Below are 25503 nucleotides of genomic sequence, written 5' to 3' on the forward strand. Positions count from 1 at the left end.
TTTCTGCAGTTAGGCATTAACAATCCCGGGAGTATTTGAAAAGAGAAGGGAGTTTCTTTCAGTGCCCCAACTTACAATCCTCAAGACTTAACTGGTCATTTACCTTATGACCGTTTGTGTGACCTCCCTGGCATAAATGACTTTTGCATTTGCCTATGATGTGTTTTTGGTCAGCCAGGGGTTTGACACATGCGGACCCCATCATCATGCATAAGAATATCCAAACCAAACTGAGAATTACATGCATCCCACTTACACATGGAAATTACAGAGATAGTTTCCTGGAACAGAATGCACTCTCTCCCTGGAGGGCTGCACCCTGCCCGACATGAAAGGTGCTATACAACAACAACAACAACAAGATTCGATTTATAGAGCGTCTTTCATGTCGGGAGGACGTCCCAAGGCGTACTTTTGTTGTTGTTGCTTACCTAATTCCGGAAAGTATTAGGTTCTGGTTGGCAAGAACCAAGGCTTGGGGTAAGACAGGGTGAAATTTGAAAATACTTTGTGCCATGTGACAAATTGTATTTAAAGTGAACAAGCTTTGCACTGCCTGATGCATCAGGGAATATTTTGGACTATTCATTTTTTAGCAGTAATGAGAGGAATTCATCGAATTATACAGCCCAGAAGGAGGCCATTTGCCCCATCGGGTATATGTCAGTTCTTTGAAAAGAGCCATCCAAATCAATCCCATTCCCCCGCGCTCTCCCTGTAGCCCTGCAAACTTGTTCTCCCTAAATAATTATCTATTTCTCTCTTAAAAGTTGCTATCCATAATGCATCATGGTACACACGTTTAACACCACAGCAAAATAATAAAAGCACCCCTTATTGGCTGTGTTTGCATTCAGTTGGTACTAGACATTACTGATGGTCTTATTGGCATTGTTATAAGAAGCACAAGATACTCATCATGGTTTCAAACGTCATTCTTAGATTGCTTGGATACTGCTTACAAGTTGCAACCATGTCCTGTACGTGTTTTTACTTATTTTTGAAATGTCAGCGCATTTTCGTTTCAGAATTTTTTTTGGGTGATGCTTCTTCCTCAACCCCCATTATGTACAATAGGTGGTTGCAATTGCCTGCCTGTTGCTTGTAAATTGTCTGATTCTCTAACAAGTTAATTGCTTCATGTTTTGCTAATTCCCGAATGAAATATTCATTGTTTTCTTATTTTTAGTACAATACTGGAGGAGGAGAAGGTGCAGCAGGAAGAACGAATGAGAATGGAGCAGAGACGGCAGATCACAGTCTCCTGGGACTCAGGAGGATCAGATGAAGCTCCTCCAAAGGTCAGTCAGACAGGCACTGAAGCCCATCTACTTACCCACTCAATCATAAATATCCCACGTAAATAGTCTCTATGGTATATAGAATTTGTAAGTCTGAGTAGAGGATTGCACTGAAATGGTACTCGTGTTACTTGATTAATTCTGGCTCAATAGACCTCAGGACTTTATCAAGCTGGATGGCATCAGTGGCTGGATACACTTTGCTGTTAATGTTTATCTAATACATGAAACTTGCTGTGTAAATATCTTTAAAACAGTGTACCTAAAACTGAATTCAAGTGTAAATGGTTCTGGTTTAAGATAGCAATAAGAATAGTGGAAGGAAGTTTGCATTTTATTTTTCCAGAGGTGCAGTGTTATTTTTTTCAAACTTGAGTGTCAATTATGGAAGTTCTACAGTAAATCGCTAAAATTATTTTAGATTATGTGCAAACTCCTCTTTGGATATGTTTGAATTTTGGGGGTGGGGGTAAATGATGATCGAACTTGTTTGAAAACTGGAAACTGTCTGTGTTGAGATAGGAGTGAAAGATTCAGTCTGAAGTATTTATTTTCTGAACTTCTGTTAAGTCCGTGCCACTAGTAGGCATGCATAAGCATGTTATACCAGATCTTTGAAATGCTTCACCTTGGATTCACATTCTGTGTTTTAATCCGTAATGAAGAGAATGCTTTTCCAAACCTTCAGCTTTCCTGATGATTTTGCATACTAAACACTGTGGATTACATTTTAAACCTCGCACACATTTGACAACAACTTGTATTTAAAGAACCATTCTGTAAAATAACAAGCAATTTAAAAAGATGTAATTGCATAGGTTTAGTTTAAACTGCACATTCTCTTTCTTCATGCCAGTATGCATTGACATGCTCCCTTATATCCCTGGATTAAAATAATGATGCCATCTAGCCTGTGAAATCCATTTCCATCATTTAATGTCTACATATCAAAAGCTATCGAATATAGCAACAAACCAGTGTTCAGAGCAAATAAAAATTGAGCTTTAGTTGATGGTAATATTTCATTCTTCCCTTTTTAGTCTACTCAAAAAAATTAATTTCACTGGATTTTCTAGCATTATGCCAAATGAATTGCCTCTTGGGTGGATTGTCTGACATTTTGTGTAAACCTGATTATAGCCACATTCTCTGAGATTTGTGATGTGTTACATGGAATGTACTTAAATCCTTCATGGTATTTTCACTGGACAAAAAGAAAAGGATCCTGTATATATACTTCTAGAAATATTTAGTGTTACCTTTTATTTATTGAATTTTTTTTATGTAAGTAGGTCACAATCTCATCTGGGGTGTGCCTGCTGTGCTTTTATTGCAGATGTTTGTGGTTTGGGTGTTTGTTGGTTATCCCATAATGCTCATAATGGTCATGCATTGTTGTTACACTGATTCATGCTGCTTTTAATGCTTTTAATCTGCTTTTGTGTGTCTGTCTGCAGCCTGCCCGGCGGCCGCCTTTGCAATACAGTCTTAGTTTGGACAGTCTATCTTTTCCTGAGCTCTCCCAACGCAACTCCACGCTTTGTTTTTGTCCAAAACAGCTACCTCAAGCTCATGAACATCCATTCCCTCCAGGCAGGCTCATTCCTCTGCGACCTCGGCGTAGGCCTTCGCTACCCCCTTCAGCCTACCGGCAGAGTGCTCGCCCACTCCCTCTTTATTTTGACAGGCTGAACGTAAATCTGCAGCGACAACTGATGTCTGGAGAATGGAGAAGAAACCAGGGCGAAGCAATGGTTAGGATTCACTGTGTAAAGGGAGTGCAACACCACCATAGAAGTATCACATGATTAGCCTCACGTGAAACTAATGAAAAGAATCCTGTGAATCTTACATTCAATGTCAAATTTACAGACCCATAATATGGGTTACTTGTACTGTTAAAATAGTTCTTTTACATGAGAACTACAAGTATGCTATTTAGCCATTAAGCCTGTTCCCCCATTTTACTAGATTGTGACAGATCTTTAAATCCCATTACCATGATCTCCATAGCCCTTCCCCCTTTACTTCACACATCTTTCTCCCTTTGAAACATCCCAATGACGACTGTGGCTAAAGAAACATTTCTCAGTTTTTCCTCAGTCACTTTCCTCATTCCCTGTAGGCCAATATCCAGGAATGGTATGGTATCGAGGCTAAACTGTTTCCAGATCTCTCTCAATGCCAATCTAAACCAACCATTGGAAAGTGTACAAAAGCACTTATTTTTTCCTCTCCGATCTCATACAGGAAGCACCTCACTTCCATGAGATATGTCCCCAATGGCAATGTTGAGATTGATAGAGTACCATCAGGACTCTATTGTCCATTCATGCTTGTGCAGGGTAAGCAATAGTTTTTGCAAACAAATGTGAAATTATTTTTTTGGGTGCAGTGTAGTTTTAAAATTGTGAAAAAATTTGCAATTAATTCATAAATATTTCCCAGTTGCAATTCAGTTGACAGTGTATTAACACATCAGACTGAAGAAAACCTTATTGAAAAGTATGTTGATAATTGCAATTCTTGTCATGTAGAATTCACGTTCAGTTTTTTTTAGTCTAACTCAGCATGTCCATTATAGTGCTCCCTTTCACTGAGAATCTTGAAACCTCAGCCCTTTGCTCTATCTGAACTGTTGCTTTAGCATGTGTAACATTTGCTTGCCCTTTCGTGCATCTTTATTTATTGTCTTTCTGTTATATTACTGATTTTACTTTCAAACTGGTGACTAGTTTTAAAAGACTCCAGTTTGTTATATTGCTGCCTTTGATATACACAGCTTGGTATTAACTATTTTCCTCTGTTAGCACATTCGCTGTTAGTAAAATTGCTGTGTCCAGGGATTTGTGTGTGTATCTGTGTCCAATATACACTGAATGATGGAGTTTCTTTATATACCTAATGCCAGGAATGTGAACGGTTCAGACACCATAACCTTATTTTACAACTGAGGGCTGATTTTCAGTCCACATGTTTTTTATTTCATCCTTGGGCAGTGCAATATTTGGATTATTGAGACACAAAATCTGTAGACAAATTTATGTTTATATCATCTTTGAACATTTGTTCCTGCTGAAAGGTAGACAGAGCTTAAAATTTACTTTCAATTAGATTCAGTGCTTCAGGCCAGACATGACATTGAATTACATGGAATGAAGCGACATGCTAACAAGCTATTTGGCCAGACTAATCTATCCCAGTGTTTTATACTTCTCTCGAGCTCCACCCCTCCTTTACCCATCTATTCAGCGCTCCGGGATGCTACCCCATGTGAAGGGCGCTATATAAATGCAAGTTGTTGTTGTTGTATTCGCTTCTCGTTCATGCAAGACAGTCCATAGAAGCAGCAGAGAGCAGTATGAAGAAGCATCTTTCCCCAAATAAAATTCTGTCATTGCTTATAATGAGACAAACAAGTGGTAATGTAAGCCTGTAATCATTCATCTAACCAAAGAATTTCTCAATTGATTCTAGAATCAGAAAAAGTGTCAATTTGTAAACACTTCTCTGGTTACATCAGTTAAACTAGATATATTGTAAAACAATAATAATACTTCCTGTTTGATCCAATGTCTTTCATGTTGGAAGGATATCTCGAAGCGCTTCACAAGATTTATTGTCAATTGTAGTGACTGTATTTTTTAGATGAAAGTGGCAGCCATTTTGGCAGCCAAGCAGTGTCCCATAAACAGCCGTGAAGTGATTGACCAATTTGGGGAATTCGTCTTTGGGAGAAACTCCCTTCTCTTTTCAAATCATACCATGAGCAGGCAGTGGTAACCTCAATTTAACACATCATCTGAAGGATGGGACCTCCAATAATGCGTGGTATCTCAGCACTGCATTGGAGTGACAGCCTAGTTTGTGAACTCCTGACATGGGGCTTGAACTCACATCTTTCTAATTCAGAGGTGAGTGAAATTACTGAAATTTAAAGCACAGAAAGAGGCCATTCGGTCCATCAAGTTTGCCCCGGCTGTCAGAGCAAGATGTTCATTTATCTCATGGACCCATCCCCATTCAACTTCAAGCTTTTATCTTTTATATACTGTCTACTGTCTTCTTGAAACCTACAATGGACTTTATCTCAACCACCTTACTTGACAGGGCATCCATGTCCAAACAACTCTGTGAAGTAAGATGTTAAAGATCCGATGGCACTATTCGATCAAAGAAAGAAATTTCTCTTGGGGTCATTCCCAAAATTATCCATTCACTTCATGGCTGTTTGTGGGACACTACTGTGCACAGATTTATTTATTTTATTTGGCGGCTGTTGCGTCAGCTTCCAAATAAACAGTTACTACACTTAACAGTACATCCTGTGAAGATTTTTTTTTAGATGTTTTGATGATGTAGTAAACCGCTATATCAAAAGCAAGGATTCTTTTCTATTATTACCCTGTGATAGTCAGGTGGTTCTAATCAAGTGATACAATAATGCTTCATTTTAAATCCTGTCACTGACTGCCATGATATCATCTGCCACTAAATCAAAATAATGATCAAGAAATGCCCAAAAGGAAACAAAATGAGAGGCAAACTCCAGCTGTATATAGTGTATAGAATAACAAGAGCCAGAATGCATTTCAAGCACAATATATCTTGGAATCCAATGAAGTGAAAATATTTGGCATTTGCTTTGTTTGTTGTCATCCAAGCTTCTTTGATACGTTACTGCCTTTTAACATGCTCCATCCGGTCTGCACATGACCCTTGCACAATTGTATCAAAGTTGCAATGGTTTTCTGTAGCAGCCCCAGGTGTTGCACACAAATGGAAAGTGACCATCTCTGTACCCCACACTCTAGTGGCAAATAATCATAAATAGAAAACAGAAAAATATAAAACTGGTTGGAAATTGGTAAATATTCACATATTATAAGGATCAAATTACTGTAGCTTGAATTGTCTTGGATGTGGTCATACAAAGTTATTTATTTCTGTCTGAGAACTAATGAAAAACATTGGTGTCACTTCATTCTGTTTCTGTTCAAGTGATCTAATGGTGAAAATTTGAAGCTTTTACTCTGGTGTGCAGAGTTATGTAAAGCATAGTTACACATTTTAGTCATAGATATTAAAAATAAAACCACAATTTTTGTGGAAGCTGTCCATTTTAAAACTCAAGATCTTTAAATTTTATGAGCAAGTGATAGTGTGATGCAAATATGTGATTTTGGTTAAAATATTAAGGCTGAGGAGAATTGTTGAAGGCTCTATGTGTGGTGCATGAGTCAACTTACAGCATGCTGATATGTGGCACAGCTCTTCATTTGAAAGTGATATAGCAAATGTTTTTACCAAATATTGCAAGCAACAGCAAGGTTTGCATTCAGAACCTTCACTGGAGTTTTTTTTTTAATGTACTCTTTTTACTAAATGACACTTCAGCATGCAGAAGAATACACAGTCTACCTTGCATGGTACTTTTAAAAGACATGCATTCTAAATGTATTGCTTTTGCCAAATTGCTTAAAGAGAAAGCATTTCTTGTTGGCTTGATAGGCTTCAGTGAGAAAGCATCAAAAATAAATTGTGCACATTTTGACAATATACTTGTTTAACTATATTTTTTCAACATCTTCGCTGGCCTTTTGTGCTGAATTACAATACATTTATTGCTTAATTGTGTTTTCTTAATATTATTAAGATTGGCTCCATAGTAAAAAAACAAATATTGGAAGAAACATTATTAAAAGTGCACGAGAGAATGAAAGTGTCTAAAAGTAGGTTTGAGCCAGTGATTTAAAAAGTAGTAAGTGCCGCTTCTAAGCAGGTATAACACTGTGTATATTATGCGGGTGTCGGCTATTTCCTGCTATCCCACTGTATCTGTATGTAAGTTAAAAATTCAAAGGAAGCTCTGATTTGTTTTAAAATTTTACAAATTGTATTGATGCTTAAAGTGAAGCCTATATAGGCCAGCCAGTAGGGTACTAAAGACATTTTATCAAAATGTAATCCTAATTGCTTGAAATAACCAGTTTTCCTTTACATTTAGTGCACTGTCCTGTCCTGATGCATTCCATTACATGTACGTTGCAAGTACTGTCCTTGGATTGTTGTTTTCTTGTGTTCAGGTGCAAAAATGTATCGCTAACATTTTGCTTATTTCCTTTGTGTACAATAGCCCAGTCGGCCAGGCTATCCAAGTCCAAGGTCAAGTGACAGCTTTTTCCCCAGCCCCCAACACATGGTACAACACAATCATTATCAGGTAAATGATATACACTACGCTCTGCTTTTTAGTTGATCATAGTATAAATGTATGATTTGAAATACCACCGATTGGAAGTTTCATTCCTCAGAACCAATCCACTTGTCTGATTATACTGCTAGAGTAAATTGTGGTTTGAATTTGAAAAGCAAGGATTCAGAACAGCATTAACTAATTCAGCATCAAAATATACAGGCAATTCACTTTATAGTATATTCTGTGAAGTGCTTTGAGACATCTCAATGACTTGGTAGGGCACAAAATCAAATTCAAGGATTACTATTATTATAATGACTGTGTGAGGTAATCCATCTGGTAACCAGCAATATAACACAGCCGTAGCTTTCTATTCTTCTCCCACCACTCTCCAGGCCACCTTAGGACAGTGAGCACCTTCAGTGTGTAGAAGGCTGTGATCAGGGATTCGGTATTGAATGGCTTCTGGTTCTGTGCAATGAAGTGCCAGTGTGCGGAGCCATCCCATCACCTTGTACATAGATTTGAAGAATGATCCAAACATTGCTTATCAACCTTTAATTCATAAGAGCTATCAGCATTGATTGTGTTAATTATGTGTAGGTTTCTGGATACACTGGTTCACATGGAATTTCACCTATGCCTGGAAGTATATATTCAGCACAGGCGGGAGTTTTAGATCCCCACGATACATGGAATCACCATCGGCCTCAAGATATCCCAATCTGGCCACAAAATATTGAGGTAATAAGATACTTTTTAGTTTTTGGCCTGGCTCGGTTGATAGCATTCTCGCTTCTGATTCAGAAGGTTGTGGATTCAAATGCAACGTCATGTCTTTGACATAGTCTGGGTGAACACATTGATGCATTCGTCGTCTTGTGTTATACTGTGTTGTATATATTTTGAAAAAAACAGGTAATGATTCTTTGGGATATGGGGGAACTGAGGGTTGTCCTCAATTTCAACAATTGGCATCAATCAGTATCATCTTTCAACAACAGTGACTTGCATTTATATAGGGGCTTTCACGTAGGTAGCATCTCGGAAGGCTTTCAGTTATACTTAAGCCATCTGATTATATGATGAGTAGATGCTTGTTGAGGTTCATTGACCACTGACAGTCAATGTATTTTAATCAATGATTGGATTTTCAGGATTCTGGCACAATGGATATGCGTGGAATGGGACAGATGCTCCCAGCGAACGTAATGGAAGAACGGCTAATACGACAGCAACAGGAGATGGAAGAGGATCAGCGATGGCTTGAACAGGAGGAGAAGTTTTTGGTAAATTTTACACTTCAGTCTTCTGCAGTCTACACAGCTAAAGATATGTAAGACAAGAACATAAGCTGCAAGGGATAAGTTGCACCAGTCAGCAACAAAGCCACATGCGAGCTACAGCAAGTACTAAATGTGTGTCCTCCAGATAATTCAGTGACATGTCTTTCAGATGTTTTTTTCAAAATCTATTTATAGTTTAAAAGGATTACACTATATATTGTATGTCAAAAACATATAAAAGCACAAACGTTCTGCCCTGTGCTCTGAACTTAGAAGTTCCCGCATGGTCTGAGTATTTGTTTTGGATTAAACTGTAAATAGTTTACTTCTGCCTGGTTTCCTTGCTTCTTGAAACTAAACTCAGCAGGCAAAAGTAGTGATGTTTTACTTGTATGTTCAAAGAAAATAATCTGCTTACCTTTTCATGATCAGATCCTTCAATTCTACTGCACATTCGCTGAATATTGTTTGTAAAAAAAATTAACTCTACAATCTTGTGAGTTTCAATACTGATTTGCAAATTGCCATCTTTTAAAAAATTACAACTGTAAAGTAACATGTTTTATAGTTTCAGTTGATTGCATGGTTATCACTTAGTTCACTGTGGAAACCCATCACCATGTTTAAGAGTATCCAAACCAAACTGAGATTTCCATGCATAGTGGAGCGTAGTGGCTGAAAGCACGGCCACCGATGGTGGCTGGAGCCAGTTGAGTGGAGGCAGTGCATAGTGGTGTAGGGAGCACTGTAACATCAGTTCTGTGAAGGAGCCAATGGAGTTTAACAAGGACTGGGGTAATAGAGGGATGGAGTTTAGTGTGGGTGAGAATGTGGGCTGCGGAGTCTTGAATTAGTTGAATTTTGTGAGTAGTGGACACGTTACTATATTGGAATTGAGCTGCCTTGTCTTGTTAAAAAGCTGTTCCTTATGAGTACACGCACAGCGAGTATTCTTCAGAGTCATCTCTTATAGAAAATAAAATACGTCAATTTAATCTTTTCTGTATATACTCTAACTGCCAAACTAAAGATTGCACACAGCCCTTTTATGGGTTTGGAGTTGTGCCTGGAAATATGTTGAAAGAAATAAAACTATTTATATTCTTTTACAGAATCTGTAAACACTTACCATTATTCCCCAAATTCTTCTCTTGAACTTTCATGGTTCTGTGAATGGGTTTCTGATATTGAAATAGGTTGTGGGAATGTGTGTGTGTATCGGTGTCTTACCTTTCTCTGACAGATTGACAGAACATTCTTCAGATTTGCAAAACGTGAATGAGAATAATTTTAATTTTTGAGAGAGAAAAAACGTACATTACTTAGAAGCAAGTAATGTTTTTTGACCACGACCATAAATACATTGTAGAAACCGAGCAACCATTCAGCAGAAGCTTCATTATACCCAGCTTCTCCCTATTTGGATATGCCAGATATGCAAGCCCGTTGTCAAGAGAGTGCTCTTGGCAAAGTAAGATGTTGACCTGTGTCTGGAATTTGTGGTTGTTATTGGCTGCAAGGCAGTTCTGGATTTGAGACAAAATTGTAGCTAGTGAAAACAACAGTGTAATTGCTGCTGCAATAACTTATTTTCCATCGATAAGTTTTAGATACCTAGCTCTGTCTTCTGGGAAATCTGTACAAATTGAGACTGATTTATAGCCCTATGTCACTCTTTTTGAACCCAAGCATTTCTCTCTTTATGGATAAAAGACTTGAATCACATTACACAATGCATTTTTTTGTGGATTTTAAGTGAAACATAGCGACAATGTGTATAGTATAGTAGTCATTTCAGATAAGAGTAGGGCATAGGTCTATCTAGCCTTCCCATCCCCCAAAGATTCCTTGTACGATATTGTCTCGTACTCAAAATACCTTTTTTAGATCAGTGGAGGATCTAGTACCAGTTGGGGGTGAATAGCCTCTTATCGTATAACCGTTTCTATAGTCTGCCTTAATTTGAAGATATGTGCAATACATAGTGGCTTTTTTAAAAAGTTATTTAATTTTCTTCCTTTCTTTAGTTTCCTCATGCTAGGCACTGTTCCAAAAAGAGCAGGTCTGATTCTAGGCTCTGCTTATATCATTCAGTGACTAACTGTTAGGTATTTGAGACCTGGGGTAACACTTCCCTCAGATTTATCTTTAACAAACGTATTTAGCAGCGTCCCACTACAGTTGGGAGATTCTGAGTGGGTGTTCTGTATCCTACCACACCATTGAACAATAGGTTATCATCTGATTTGAGTCCTGTAGAGTATTGGTCAGAACATATGCCTCGCAAACGCGAGGATCCGGTTTCGATTCCTAGGCAGGGAGAAGCCTTAGGGAAGTTTCCTTAACCCACAGCCTCTGTTTAACTAGCAATAAGTAGGAACCTGATTGTTAGTTGAATGGTGAATGCTTTCTGGGGGTAATAATCCATGTAAATAATAATAATAATTTGGTAACTCAATCCATGACTGTTTGTGGGACATTACTGCTACTAATTTTCACCCACAAAATATACAGTCAATTCACTTTACAGTATATTCTGTGAAGTGCTGTGAGATGTCTCAATGACATGATAAGGCGCTGTATCAAATGCAAGGATTATTATTATATCCCTCTTTATTATCAAAAAGTAGACGGTTCACTTCTAGCAGACTACCCAGTGCACAGATATTGTATCTCGAGAGGCTGTTGTTGAAATGTCACCCAGTACAGCTTGAGTTTTTGGTACCTCTGACCGCATGCAGAAGATTAAAAGCCATATGTTGTCAGAATTTTGTTATGTACATACATAAGGCTCTATACATGCACAGAACACTACACTAGAAATGCTAAACAGGTGGCAGTACAGTAATGACAGAAAGCTTGTGCACTTGTTTCAAGGATTATTGTGTAGACAAGCAAAAATGTGTTTTCAGGTTGCTGGGGATTGACAGTGAAATAATAATCCTTTAAAGGTTTAAGAAGGCTCAGCCTGCTCCATGTCCCCTGCGCCCACCCTCTGGAACTCCATCCTTGAGTCCCTTCACCTTGCCCTCTTCTTTTCCTCTTTGACTGTGCCTTTGACTGTGCCTTCACCCCCGTTGCCCTACACCACTCTTGACCCCAGCCCCCATCTCGGGTGCAAAGCATTGACTGTCTGTCGCCTTCGGACTTCCTCCTGACATGAAAGGCGCAATATAAATGCAAATATTTGTTGTTTAAAGCTGACTAGTTATCCAAGGTACAGTGTCGAGAAAGTACCAAGTACTCGAATAGCTGGGATATTGAGTGAGTGACTCGTTAATTGGGGTTGATTTCTAATCCCAGGGGATAGTTATCAGAGTTTCATGTAAATGTCTTCCTGTCAGTATGAATTAGGATCATAGAATGCACAAATATTTAGCCCATCAAGGTGTATTTCTCCACATGAACCACTTAGTCTAACCCAGTCTCCTGCTCCTCAATATCTTCTAATCTTCCTCGCTTTCAATCAACTCTAATTTCCTTTTAAAAAAACCAGTGACACTCTGAAAACTCAGTTTAGTCCGAGAGAAGTAGCTCAAATGACTTGTAATCAGAGTTGACTAGTTATCCAAAGTACCGTATCGAGAAAGTACCAAGTACTTGAATAACCAGGATATTGAGTGAGTGACTCATTAAGTGGGGTTACTGTCACTTATGGAGTTTCACTGTAATTTATGGACTCCGCTTCAACAAATGTTTGTGGCAGAGAACTCCACATTACAAGCACCCTCTGTATAAAGATCACCAAATAAGGTGGAAAGGCGGGGTAGGCCGAGGATGGTGACCCTCGACTCGGATCGAAGAGTTTTTAGGAGAGTAGTGAAGACAGGCGTAGTGACTTGGAAGGTAAAGGGAGAGAGCTTCAGAGAGAAGTTATACTTTCACAATTTGTTGGTCGTGGGTGGAGAGAAGAATTGTGGCAAAGCTTTCTGAAGCCCTAAATAAAAACATTCGTCACAAACCAAAATATTTGAAGTATTCAGGGAAGGCACAAATAATGGGTAAATCACGAACACGCAACTCCCATGGGGTAGAGGCAGAGAAACAGATTGAGTGCAGGCTGTGGAACTACAAAAGGGATACTGCCAGTTGGATGATTTTGGAGCTTGGAAATGTTCCCATTTCTTTCACTGTGTTTTAATCTTCGCCATTCCTTTACTAACGAGGAGCAGCACCACCGTGTTTTAAATGCGAGTCTGCAAATTATTAAATGCAACACATTATCAATCTGATTTCAAGCGTCTTAGTGCAGAGTGTGTATAATTGAACGCATTTTGCTATCTCTCTGCAGTCAAGTGTAAGGTTTCCCCTGACAGGAAACAGGAATTAATGCATGTTATTCTCATCCTGTGTGTACATTCTGCTGCGAGGGGGAAAAGGCTGCTTGTCGCTCCCAGGGAAAGTACTGTAGAATGCAAGTTTTCAGGTCATGTGTTGGAAAATTGGTAAAGTAACCACTTCAAGTTTGAACCTTCTACATTAAAGAGAATTTGCTGAACTAATTGTATTGTAGTCTTTGTGGTAGAAAATGGAAGAAATGGTTTAATGTGAAAAGTTTAATCTCTGCCTCTTTACCCGTCTTTTCAGAAACCTGATCCAAGGTCCTTGAGAAATAATGTTGATCGAGATGATGGCGGCCTCCTGGGTCCAGTAAGTCTTTGTTATACATTACCTGTGGAATAAGTAGACTTCCTTACATTTATCCGTAGTGTGAAAGATGCGACCTATTGTAACTTTAATCACTACTGGTTTACACTGGTGGCCATAATGACATGAGCTATGCTTAAAGTATCATAAAAGCTGTGTGATTTTGACTGACGCGTGACCTGGTTTTCACAACGGAAGAGTAGTTAGTCATGTAAACAAAACTGCTTTTCCATTAAACTTGGAACTTATTTTGCTTTTAACTCTTTGTGCAAAAATGCTAAAACATAACAGCAATGTTCCACTTTTAGAACCTTTAACAGTTTTCCACTTCTGCTGTTCAGGGTTTGATTCTAACAGTATGTAGCTCATGTTTTCATAAGGTTAGAAAGTATCTCTCAGGAGCTTCAGGTACTCCCGATAACCTCTGTAGCACATTAGCCTGCTGCACTTGCATAAGGATGTAATTCCTCTGAAGTTCTCGTTTTGCCTGGGCTGTGAAAAGGCAGCAGTTGGAGAAAAGGTGCTTCTCATTAACGGGAGGGGAACAAATAAATTTTGCATAATTCTCGGGTAGCCTGCATTGATATTTTCCTGCACAGAAGCTATGCATCACAAAAGACTCGAACATAGAGAACAGATCATTGAAACAAGTCTTTAATCATCAGGGATTGAAATAATAAGTTTGTATTGCTTTTCTGCTAGTTCGAAACAAAATTAAATTGTCAGAGAAATATCCTGTACATTATATTGTAATGAAATGTAACATTTAAATATGACTGATTGAACATATGAGTTGAATTATAAAGAGCTTTCATCTCCTTTATTGCTTTTGTTTTAGACTGGTAATCAACACATCTATCAACCTGTGGGTAAACCAGGTAAGATACTTTTGCTACAGAGCTGATAGTTGTATATATCTAGAAGAGACTTATGTGTTAGACTAGCTCAGATGGTAGCATTCTCTCCTTTGAGTCAGAAGGTTGTCGGTTCAAGCCTCACGTTGGAATTTTTAACTCATAATCTACAATAATAATCCTTGCATTTGATATAGCGCCTTATCACACCTTTGAGACGTCTCAAAGCGCTTTACAGAATATATTGTAAAGTGAATTGGTTGTATATTTTGTGGGCGAAATGGCAGTCAATTGCGCACAGCAGTGTCCCACAAACAGTCGTGGATTGAGTGTCAAATTTATTATCATTTATCTAGACTGTCACTCCAATGCAGTGCTGTATTGTTGTTGGTGCAGTCGTTCGGATGAGACATTAAACTGAGGTCCCATCTGCCTGTTCGAATGGACATTAAAGATCCCACGGCACCCTTTGAAAAAACATAATTCTTCCGGGTGTCCTGGTCAACAATCCCCCAAATAAAATTGTACGTTCATTTAATGCATGTTTATTAGGGCATTGCTATGTCTGTGCACAAATTAGTTGCCATGATTGCCTTTAAATACGATTATTCTGTAAAGTGTTATGAGATGTCCTCCCAATATAAAAGGCATTATATCAAATGTAAATGTTTTTATAAGAGGTTTCAAGAAAATGTTAGAGTAAAATGTCAGAATTATTAAGTCATAAAGAGCTGTTTTTAATCGACAGGATTTTATATTTCTGCAGCTGGAGATATATAAATAAGACTTGTAGATTCTCCCAAGTTTTAAGAATTTGCTGTCGCAAAACCTTTCATGAGAATGGGAACCAGTACATTTTGCCAGTCGATAAAGGGAATGGAATTCAGTCCCTTGTCATCCTCAGAAATAAACTGGAGTTTGTTCAGAAACTAACATCCGCCAGTGTGGGTGTCAATTCTGAAGTGATGTTAAAGCAGCCACAGACTAGTGCTGCCTTTGATTTTGTCGCTGCTCCTAACTTTCATCACACCCAAATTTCTTCACTCCTTTCCATTGGTAAAACTGCATTTCAGTATAAACTGGATTTTTGCCAACAGGTGGGAGAAGTTTCAACTAATCTAACTGGACTGTTTTGATGTCAGCTTGGCCCAGTTGGTAGCGTTGGGATCTTCAGGTCTAGATTCTTATGTCAGTACTTCAGCTCCTAGCCTAGAGTGACACTCCTGTACAATACTAAGGAAGTGCTACATTGTCTTTTGGATGAGATTCTAAACCAAAGTCCTATGTATCTGACATTCATGTGGACATTAAAGATCCTATGACACTAGTGGAGTCACAGAAGGAGCTTTTCTCAGTGTTCAAGCAAACAATCCTTCAGAAAGAAGAGAAATTAAAACCAACTCAAAGTCAGTTGTAGAAAATCATAGTTCACATTAATTGAAAAGCACTAATAATTTTAATAATAATAATCCTTGCACTTGATATAGCTCCTTATTACATCAGAAACGTCTCAAAATATACTGTAAAGTGAATTGACTGTATATTTTGTGAGTGATACGCGGCAGCCAATTGTGTACAGCTGTGTCCCACAAACAGTCGTGGATTGAGTGCAACTTTTTTTTGCAGAGAAATCGTTTCTATGTTTAATTCTAGGCTTCCATTACAATGACTTTTAAGCTCATTTAGATTTTTATTCTGTTCTTTCCACCAGAGCATGCCGCACCACCAAAGAAGCCACCTCGACCTGGTGCCCCCACCCATGGAGGAAGCATTGCCAGCCTCAACAGCCCAATTGACAGTTACAATGAGGGGGTGAAGGTAAGAACTCGTAGTAAAGTCATTAACTGCCCTGGTAGAAATAATAAATATGTATTCTTTATTTGAAGCAACCAAGAATTGTTTTTACAGGTTCATAAGGCAGTTAGCTTGGCTGCCACCTCTGGGTGGCTTCAAGTCCATGTCGGGATGTGAGCTCACACTCAGAAGCTGACTCTCCAGTTTTTTGGCCAGTTTTTTTTAAAAACATTTGTGGGGGATGAGACATTAAACTAAGGCCCAAACTGGCTGTTCTCACTGGTCATTAAAGATCCACTGATACTATTTGAAAAGAGAGGGGAGTTTCCCCTGGTGCCTTGGCTAATATTCCTCTAAATAAATTGGTCATTCCATGGCTGTTTGTGGGACCTTGTTTGAAAAATGATCGTTGCGCTTGTCTGCAAAACCAGCCCTATAATTAATGGTAAATATTTTGAAGCACTTTGAAATATTTCAACTTAATAAGACACTTAAAAAATGCAACCTTTTTACCCATAAGTTAAAGTTGTGTTGTGGAATCAAATGGGCAGAGAAGTCTCTGACCACAGCCATGGATTTGCTTTATGTAGTCCCTGGACCTCCCACCCACTCCCTCCCATTTTTCCTCTTTTTTTGTAGCCTATTGACTCTAAAGATGAACATGAATTTTACAGCTGAAGTAAAATTTCCTGATTGGTTACTGACTGAGTACAGATAGCACTTTGGCTGCGTCTTAACTCACCACCTGTATCTCAATACAGAGAGGTTTCTCTGAAATTGGAAGGATCCAAATATGAAAATTACCACCAATATTGCTAGTCAGTACTTGGTGACCAGACATTCTTTGCAGTATTTTGTCATTCGATAAATCTTGAAACTCTAGTTGGACCCACTCACCCTTGATTTAATTAAGAAATATGATTGAGGGGTTAGCTGGTTGGTGTAGTAGATAGAGCTGCATCTTACAAACCAGGAGCTTGCAGGTTTGAATCCTGGCCCAAACTGATTTTGCTGATCTCAGCTGGGGCTGAGGCTAAGTTGGCCTGGTCCTTCCCGGGGTTAGTGTAGGGTAAAATCAGCTGTGTTTCCCTGTCATGGTCCCCCTCTAACACACTCTACTGGTTGCATACCAGCCAGCTGAGGAGAGAAGGAGCATGGCTGTGACATCATAATAATCCTTGCATTTGATATAGCTCCTGATCACGTTGTTGAGACATCTCAAAGCGCTTCACAGGATATACCATAAAGCGACTGTATTTTGTGGGCAATCCTCTACAGTTGAGTGGCCTGTCGACACCCGCTGCCAAGGCTCACTTGTGAGCAGTGGCTTCTTAGATGGGGTCCCATTGGGAAATGTGGAATCACATTGGCATGTACCTCTCTTACTGGTGACCAGGAAGAGAGGTAGATGGCAATGGAGTGATAATTAGAAAAATAATTGATCTTAAAATATATTTAAAGAAATGCAAGAGGAGGAGTGTTTGAGAGATTTGGGAGCCGGACAATATCTTACCCCATTGCATGGAACAGGTACATAAATTGACTGGCAAGATACCTGTGTAAAGGAGAAAAGTTTTCTTATCCTCAAAAAAAAATTCAGGCAAAAACAATGTGAAGAAAATGTACAGGGAATATCTCCAGCATTTTGTCGGGAAAGAAATTAGGCACTATCTCAATATCAATTGCTCAAGCTTTCGGTTTACATTTCAAAAGATTATATTCATCTTCCAGTGAATATATCTTAGTGTAATATTTAGCAATTTAGTTTTATAATTTGCTTATGTCATACTTAATACTTTTTTTACTAAATTAAAGCAGAAATTTATTTGACTCTTTGCTCAAGTTTTTACAACCGAAGCATCTGAACATTGATGTCTTTCAATCAGCCCACATTATCCTGTTGAAATCCTGATTGGAGATCATCTGGAATAGGACATATTGACATACTGAGTGACTACACCAAGTTCTACTCTACTGCTGAACTCAATGGGAGCACGGCCTCTGACAACTTTTCACAGTCGGGTCAATTTGGCATTCCATTTCATATTGTGTGCATCAAATGGCCCTGGATGTGTATCACTCATGTGTGTTCTTCCCCTTGTTGTCAATGCCATTCTCGAAACTCGAGCCAGTATCCTGCTAGCTGGTGTCATGCTGCAATTCGCAAACTAGCAGCACGTTTTGCCACTGACAAAGGATGGTGTCAGGATGGGTCCATACTACAGAAGGTTCACAAACCAATTGGGTCTGTTCAACATGCTAAATATCAAAAGGCCTCTTTTGATATTTTTCCAAACAGGAAAAGCTCAAAGGATCCTTATACCATAACACCAATCATGTGACTAATTAAGGGCGTTCATCAGAAATTATAAAATACTTTTCAGAAAAGCAAATTGACATTCTCCACCAAAGTAGGAGTAGAGGAGAGCAGAAACGCTAAGGAATTAAAACCATCCAAGTAAGGCTAAGTCTCAGTACACACTTTGCACTGTTTGTGTAAGTCAACAAGATCTTGGGTAGCTGACACTTTTGGGAGGCAGCAGAGTGAATTAACATAATGCTACAAATGTAGGGTTAACCTTACAATAAACGCAATGCAGTAGAACCTTGTTAAAATATACCTTATTATAATTTAGAAAATCGTTTAAAGAATGAATTCCTAAACTAAGGGAGTTGTGAAATGGAGCTAAGTGAGCAAAGGGGTGATAGGTTTGTGATAGCTACAAATATGTTTAATCTTGGAACAGTGGAATACAGGAAAGCATTTTTGAATCAAGAAGCATATAAATCACTTGCTCTCATGTCTTGTGGGCTATGTCTTTAGTTCTACTGATAGAAGTGGTTTCTTATATCATGTCTCTACTTGGTCTTAGTTAAATTGGAAATTATTTGCTATGCTGTGGATTTCTCTGAACTTGCAGATGTGAAATTATAGCACACTTCAATTTACAAATTTACTCCAACAGCATTTTATTTTCTCTTTTTTTAATATAGCCAATTGCTGTTTTTTTTTTACCATTTCCAATGTGAGGTCAAACACGTGGCCACTTCTGCTTTGGAGTTTCTCTTCTGTGCAATAGAACTACTGCTATTAACCATACGACAGCCTTTTTTTTATTTGCTGTATTTTCCAATGATTTTTATTTGCTGTATTTGAATGATTTGTTTATTTGCTGTATTTGGATGACTTTTTATTTGCATGGTTTAAAGAAAATAGCTTATGAAAATGAAATGGTGCACAGCTTTTTGAACTGCGCTCCAGCATGTTTGACGCATAACATTTTTAGAATGCATTTTCTTCACAGCTTTTAACATAGTTTTGTTAACTGCACATTGCATTATTGGTTTGCTTGCTGCATTTTTAATAATATTTTGTTTCCTTTTTTTTCCCCCTTCCCTTTTGGTAAATTTCTTTAACCTTCCTTCACATTGTGTTCATCACTAGCCATGGAGGGTAAGCAAATGACGTGTATTTTTTTTCTTTCTCTGTTTGATATATCTAACTTGTAGCTGTTTGTTCTTTCCACTCCTTCGAGGTGACATGAAAAGATATTTCTATTTGCAATATGTTTTGACATTGAAATAGATCAAAGACATGTGGTGCACCAGATTTCAGCACTAGAATTGGGGTTATTGAACTTTGATTTGAGGTGCAAATACTTTCATGGACGGTTAACTAAGGTTGACAATAGACAATTGGGAATCTAACATTCTAACACGCAGTTTCAATTTAGAAATTTGTAATGTATGAATTTGGAATCACCCAGGTAAGCCAGAGGTAGACTGACCCTCATTTTCTCTTCTCTTCCCCCTCCCCCATTCGGGGAATACTATTTCTTCATGACAATAAACTTGGCTTGTGCATTTGACTTGCAGCATTCGATTGTCAGTCAGCAGGATCACAGATTTTATCACTGCAGAGAACTCAGTTTGAAATCATTATCCCTCTAATAGGCAGCCGAAGATCACAGTAGGGAGCAAGTTTTACTTTAGGGCTGAGGATGAGGTTAATTGTTCAGGTAGTGTCAGTAGGTGTTTTGCTCTGAATTTAACTAATATGCTTCACTTTGATGAGCATAAAAATCAGGGCAAAGTGTACATTTTAAAAGGACAAATTATTTTTTGTTTTCATGAAAAATGGTGAGTTTGGGAAAATCAAGTCACTTTCATAATTTTCGTAACGATCCTTGATTCACTTTCCAACTTAAAGGGAAAGCATGAGACTAGTCACTGGGGGCAGGGTACCCTCCCACTCCACTCCTGTTAACGTTGCAAGCCAGAACCCTAAGGGGTAGGGTTGTCCTAGCTGGCCAAGCAGTGAGAAAGCTTGCCAGACAGTGCTATCAATGGCAAGCTATGAAGATTTAGCTGGTTAATCTCCAGCCATACCCCAACTCACACTCTGGGATCCCCAAGGTTTGGCTCTTGCTAACCTGTGCCTAATACTATCTGGAATTAGGTAAGCATGATGCATCCCGCCAGGAGGAGAGTGTGCATTTCCATTCCAACAATATATCTCTGGGATTTCCATGTGTAGGTGGGATGCATGGAATTCTCAGTTTGGTTTGGATACAAGTATGGATGGGTTTCCACATGTCAGTCACCCGGCTGACCAAAAAAAACCAGCATCCTGCCCTACTGCAGCATGTCTGAGCTATAATAAAATAACTTACTTCAATTACAATATATTACATAGATCTGTCACACAAGCCGTTTCCTTTACAAAAGGCAAAGAAAAAATACTTGCAGTGAAAATACAATAAAATAATAGATCCTCCTTTATATTGAAATTGGTGCTTTCTTTTCTCGTCACCTATGGATGTTATTTTTGTAAAACTAACTCCTTTGTGTGTACTGTAACAGCACATGTGCAGATTTAACTGCCTGAGTGTGATTCTAATCACCCTTGTCCCAATGTGTTGAAATCCATTAGACATAGACCACTTCACTAAATTAGCTTATGGCTATGTTTTGATGTACAGGTGGTAGAACTACTATTAGTTTCTATATATAGCCTATTAAGTGTACACATGTAGCTTAGTGAATGCACGCTCAAGGATTGCAGCTGCTTTGCTGGCTTTGTTATTCCAGACAAACGTTAGGCACTTGGCTCCGAGCATTTGGTAAGCTAAGGTCGGTTTAATCCATCGTACCAGCCTTTTTTTAAAAAAAAAGCCTCAAGTAGTTCAGTTTGGGAAATTATCTCGAGTGAAGGTCATTAATCATTTGGCAGCTAAAGACCATTCGCTGCACATAAAGTGTGCAGCAAATGCAGCATTTGAATTTTTTTTGAAAAGCAGTCATCTGAAACCCAAGATTCGATCACTGCCTTGCAGTGACATTGGTTTCAGTTATTTACAATATATGCTGTATTCATGCCACAGCAATTATTGCTGCTGATTTTGTTTTTTGCTTGGGGTTCCCCATGTATGTTGAGGTACTGCCAGAATTTGACCAGCTAAAACCATGCAGCTTACCAATGTAAACGCTGTCTGTCTGGCAAGCTTTCTGCTACTTCTCCATTTAGGACCACCCAACTGTTGGGGCTTGGCTTGCACTGTCCTTGATGTGTAAAGATGACTGTTGTGGCGTATCATAGTATGCTTGTTAAACTATGCAGTTGATAAGTAGGAAAATCTTTTTTCAGCACATGCTGAGCAGCTAGTTACATATTGGTTATTGGGGAGAAGTAGGAGAGGTTAAAAACAGAACCATGTTATCTCTCTTGTACTTGAAGAAATATGCTGCAGTGGGATACTGACTGACTTGTTTATTGTAATTCAGATCCAACCACAGGAAATAAGTCCTCCCCCCACAGCTAACCTGGACCGGTCCAATGACAAGGTCTATGAAAATGTAACGGGATTGGTAAAGGCGGTGATAGAGATGTCCAGTAAAATCCAGCCAGCTACACCAGAGGAATATGTACCAATGGTGAAGGTAAGGAATGTGTGCAATTTGTTTGTTGCTAGGATTTGGGCCCTTGACAGATTTGGTGAGGAATCGTGCTCTGAAAAAGTAACCCAAGTTCTGAGACAAAACAATGATCAAGAAAAATCAATTTCTTCCATCCAATTGTTTTACCCTCAATAAAAGTTGAGGTGGCCAGGTGGTGATTAGTGCTATTGTCAGTGTGGACTAGCCCTGAAAATAAATCCCTGGCACTCCAGATGCAGAGATCAGGATCAGATGTGTACATTACAATATAAAATTACATTTGTATAGCACCTTTCACGTCAGGAGGACGTCCCAAGGTGCTGGACAGTCATGGACCCGAGCTGGGGGTCTGGATCTGGAAGGGTGCGAAGGCATGGTCGAAGAAGAGAGTTTTTGAGATGCGCCTTGAAGGAGGCAAGGGAGGATGCAAGGCCAAGAGAATGTGGGATGAAGTTCCAAAGGGTGGGGGCAGAAAGGCTGAAGGTCCGATCGCTGATGGTGTGCCCAATTGGCTGCCGCGTTTTGTCCCACAAAACACACAATCAGTTCACTTTACAGTTTATTCTGTGAAGCGCTTTGAGACGTCTCAAAGACATGATAAGATGCTGTTTTAAATGCAAGTATTATCAGTTTCATTCTGCGGCAACAGTTCTGCTTTGATTGATAGTTGTCCATATGTTTTCAGGAGGTTGGATTGGCATTAAGAACTTTACTGGCCACAGTGGATGAAACTATTCCTTCCCTCCCAGCTAGCACACATAGAGAGGTAAGTGAATATATTCTAAACCTCTGACTAATAATCATCCATTGTTGCTATAGTTACTGTCTGGGGAGGCAGCTTTTGGTTTAGTTTGCATATAAAGAAAAAGCAGTTTGTAAGATTATTGCTTCTCACAGGCAAACATTTCAATGCAAAATGAAGCAAAAACATTGCTGAACTGTAGATAATGAATGAGCTTGATCACTGGAGAACTGGAAGCTCATATCTGATCTGGCAGCAGAAAGCTTAGAGAGTCTCAATCAGGCATTTGGGAATGATGGTTCTGGCAATTTGACTGCATGGCGTGTCTCTGCAGTCAGCTGACAGAATGTTCACCTGGTTGATTTTATGACTGACTACAAAACGGGAACACACAGAAGTGCAGAAGAGACCGTGCTCCCTCTCGCCAGTGTTGAAGAAAAAAACTGCACTCCCTCTCTGACCCTCAATCTTTCTCTCCAGATGTCTGGAAGCTTCCCCTTCAAAATTGCTGACCAACTTAAGTTTGATAATAATCTTGTATTTAATAAGTAAGCCCCAGTGTAACAAATAAAACTACAGCTTTACATGTGCTTGTTTGGGAAGATTTAGCCTGGCTCAGTTGAATCAGATCTTGAATCGGAAGGTTGTGGGTTCAAGCCCCACGTCAGGACTTTGAGCTCATAGTCTACTAAGACGACACCTCAATGCAGTGCTGGGGACTGCTGCAGTATCAGAGATGCTCTCCTTCAATATTTGAAAAGATAAGAGTGTTTCTCTCAGTCCTGGCCAACAATCCCCTAGATAAATTGGTCGTTCACGTCATGGTGGTTTGTGGGTCATTTTTGTGAGTGAATTGGCTGTGTGTTCACCTACAGAAACAGTCACTATACCTTACTATGTGTCACTATGTGGAGTCCTGTAGCTCAGTAGTTAGAGCACTCACTTTGCAAGCGAGAGTCCTGAGTTCAATTCCAGGCAGGGCGAAACCTTGGGCAAGTTTCCTTACTCCACACGCCTAATAATAATCCCTCCAAAACCAAAACAATAATAAAAAAAAATTGGTCATTTTCTATCTACGACTGTTTGTGGGACATTGCTGTGCGCAATTGGCTGCCGCGTTCGCCCACAAATATACAGTCAATTCACTTTACAGTGTGTTCTGTGAAGCGCTTTGGGACGTCCTCCCGACGTGAAAAGCGCTATATCAAATTCAAGGATTATTATTATTATTATTATTATTATTAATATTTGTATGTAACCATGATGTATTTTGCCTTCATAGATTGAAATGGCTCAGAAGTTATTGAACTCTGATTTGGCAGAATTAATTGGCAAGATGAAGCTGGCCCAACAGTACGTAATGACTACCCTCCAGCACGAATACAAGAAGCAGATGCTGACAGCTGCCCATGCACTGGCTGTGGACGCTAAAAATTTGCTGGATGTTATTGACCAAGCTAGACTGAAAATGATCGGAGGGCAGCCTAGACCTCTCTAGCTACGTGAAGCCTGCTCTGTGGGTTCTTGGGATGATTGTGTGATCAAATCTACCACCAGCATGTGGAATCGAAAAGAGCCAAAAAAAACTTTATCTACATAATATATATATAAAGCAGAGAGTGCTGTTACATCGTGGATTCTGGGACACCTGAGGGCTGAGAATTCTTGCTGCACAGTACAGAAACTGCGGACTGAAATGTTCCACTGAAATGAAATACACTACAGCGAACGATGTTTAGCTGTAATACATCAATCAAATGTTGAACAAAGATGTTATATTTTCAGACTGAAGGCATTTAAGATAACATTTTAAGAAACAAAAAAATCCTTCCTTGTTGCTCCAATTCTCTAGAGAACGGAGCTTCTGCTGAGTCTCAGCAAACTCTCTGAAGCGAAGCATTCGTTAAAAGAAATAGCTGTAGGATAGAGCTGAGACTGTATATCTTTCTTTGAACAAAAACACGTGCCAGTTATGGAGAAGAAACCTGGTAAAGATTGCGCTGCATTTGCAGGCGGAGTGCTGTGTATTAATATTTCTCCTACCATTGTTTAATTTCTTTTTTTAATTTAAAACTAAAGCCATGTTGACAATTAAAACCAATGTAGTTACTAACCATCTTGTTTGTGGCTTGTCTGGGAGTTTGTTGGAAACAGTAGTACACTGGCGTGGTACATTTTTTTTTATTTCCCATCTGTATTGCCTGTTCTCTGGAACTCCCTCCTTCATTTTGAGGTATAAATTATTCTCAGGAAGAATATAATGAACTGTACAGTTACTTGACCTATTAAAAATGTGTTAACAAATTCTGTAATTCGAGCTTTTTTTAAATCGCTCTACCTGCGTCTATATTGATTTTATTTCTAGAACAAATTATCTCCATTCCTGGGTTTGGAAATACCTGCAAACGTTTACTTTTTTTTATTTTAAATCCCCTTTCTTTTCATTTCTGCCTCTAGGAGACCTCATTGAGGGGAGCGATTGAGAACACTTCACAGCTTTTCCGCAGCTCTGTGGCTTCATGGATTTACTTACGAATGTGAATGAAATGTGAATTTCACCTGAATTGCTGAACCTTGTATACTACCAATGTCTCGTCTTCTCCCCTTTACCTTTTCACCCCATTTGAAACAATGTTTGTGGAGATATTTGTGGGGTTGTAGGAGGCTGAGATTGTAGGGTGAGTCAAGGCTGTAAAGGGATAATAATAATAATAATACTTGCATTTGATATAGCGCTTTTCAC

At 39.0% G+C, this 25503-nt stretch overlaps 1 protein-coding gene across 7 annotated transcripts in view; it reads left to right on the forward strand.

Annotated features, from left to right (window-relative positions):
• ptk2aa (protein tyrosine kinase 2aa) overlaps positions 1-25064 on the forward strand; it is a 166781-nt gene extending 141717 nt beyond the window's left edge. For 6 of the 7 annotated variants that reach the window (XM_042332566.1, XM_042332565.1, XM_007897268.2 and 3 more), the window contains 11 exons: positions 1190-1301; positions 7438-7524; positions 8104-8244; positions 8658-8789; positions 13374-13436; positions 14272-14311; positions 15999-16105; positions 19527-19535; positions 21866-22021; positions 22704-22784; positions 24043-25064. In XM_042332566.1, coding sequence (XP_042188500.1) covers positions 1190-1301; positions 7438-7524; positions 8104-8244; positions 8658-8789; positions 13374-13436; positions 14272-14311; positions 15999-16105; positions 19527-19535; positions 21866-22021; positions 22704-22784; positions 24043-24258 — 1144 coding nt within the window. In that variant the 3' untranslated portion in view covers positions 24259-25064. The remainder of the gene's footprint in view (positions 1-1189; positions 1302-7437; positions 7525-8103; positions 8245-8657; positions 8790-13373; positions 13437-14271; positions 14312-15998; positions 16106-19526; positions 19536-21865; positions 22022-22703; positions 22785-24042) is intronic. The other variant, XM_007897272.2, reaches the window with a different exon arrangement.
• Positions 25065-25503: the final 439 nt, after the last annotated feature.

The sequence above is a fragment of the Callorhinchus milii genome, unplaced genomic scaffold (genome assembly GCF_018977255.1).
Source record: "Callorhinchus milii isolate IMCB2004 unplaced genomic scaffold, IMCB_Cmil_1.0 Scaffold2, whole genome shotgun sequence".
Lineage (NCBI taxonomy): Eukaryota > Metazoa > Chordata > Chondrichthyes > Chimaeriformes > Callorhinchidae > Callorhinchus > Callorhinchus milii.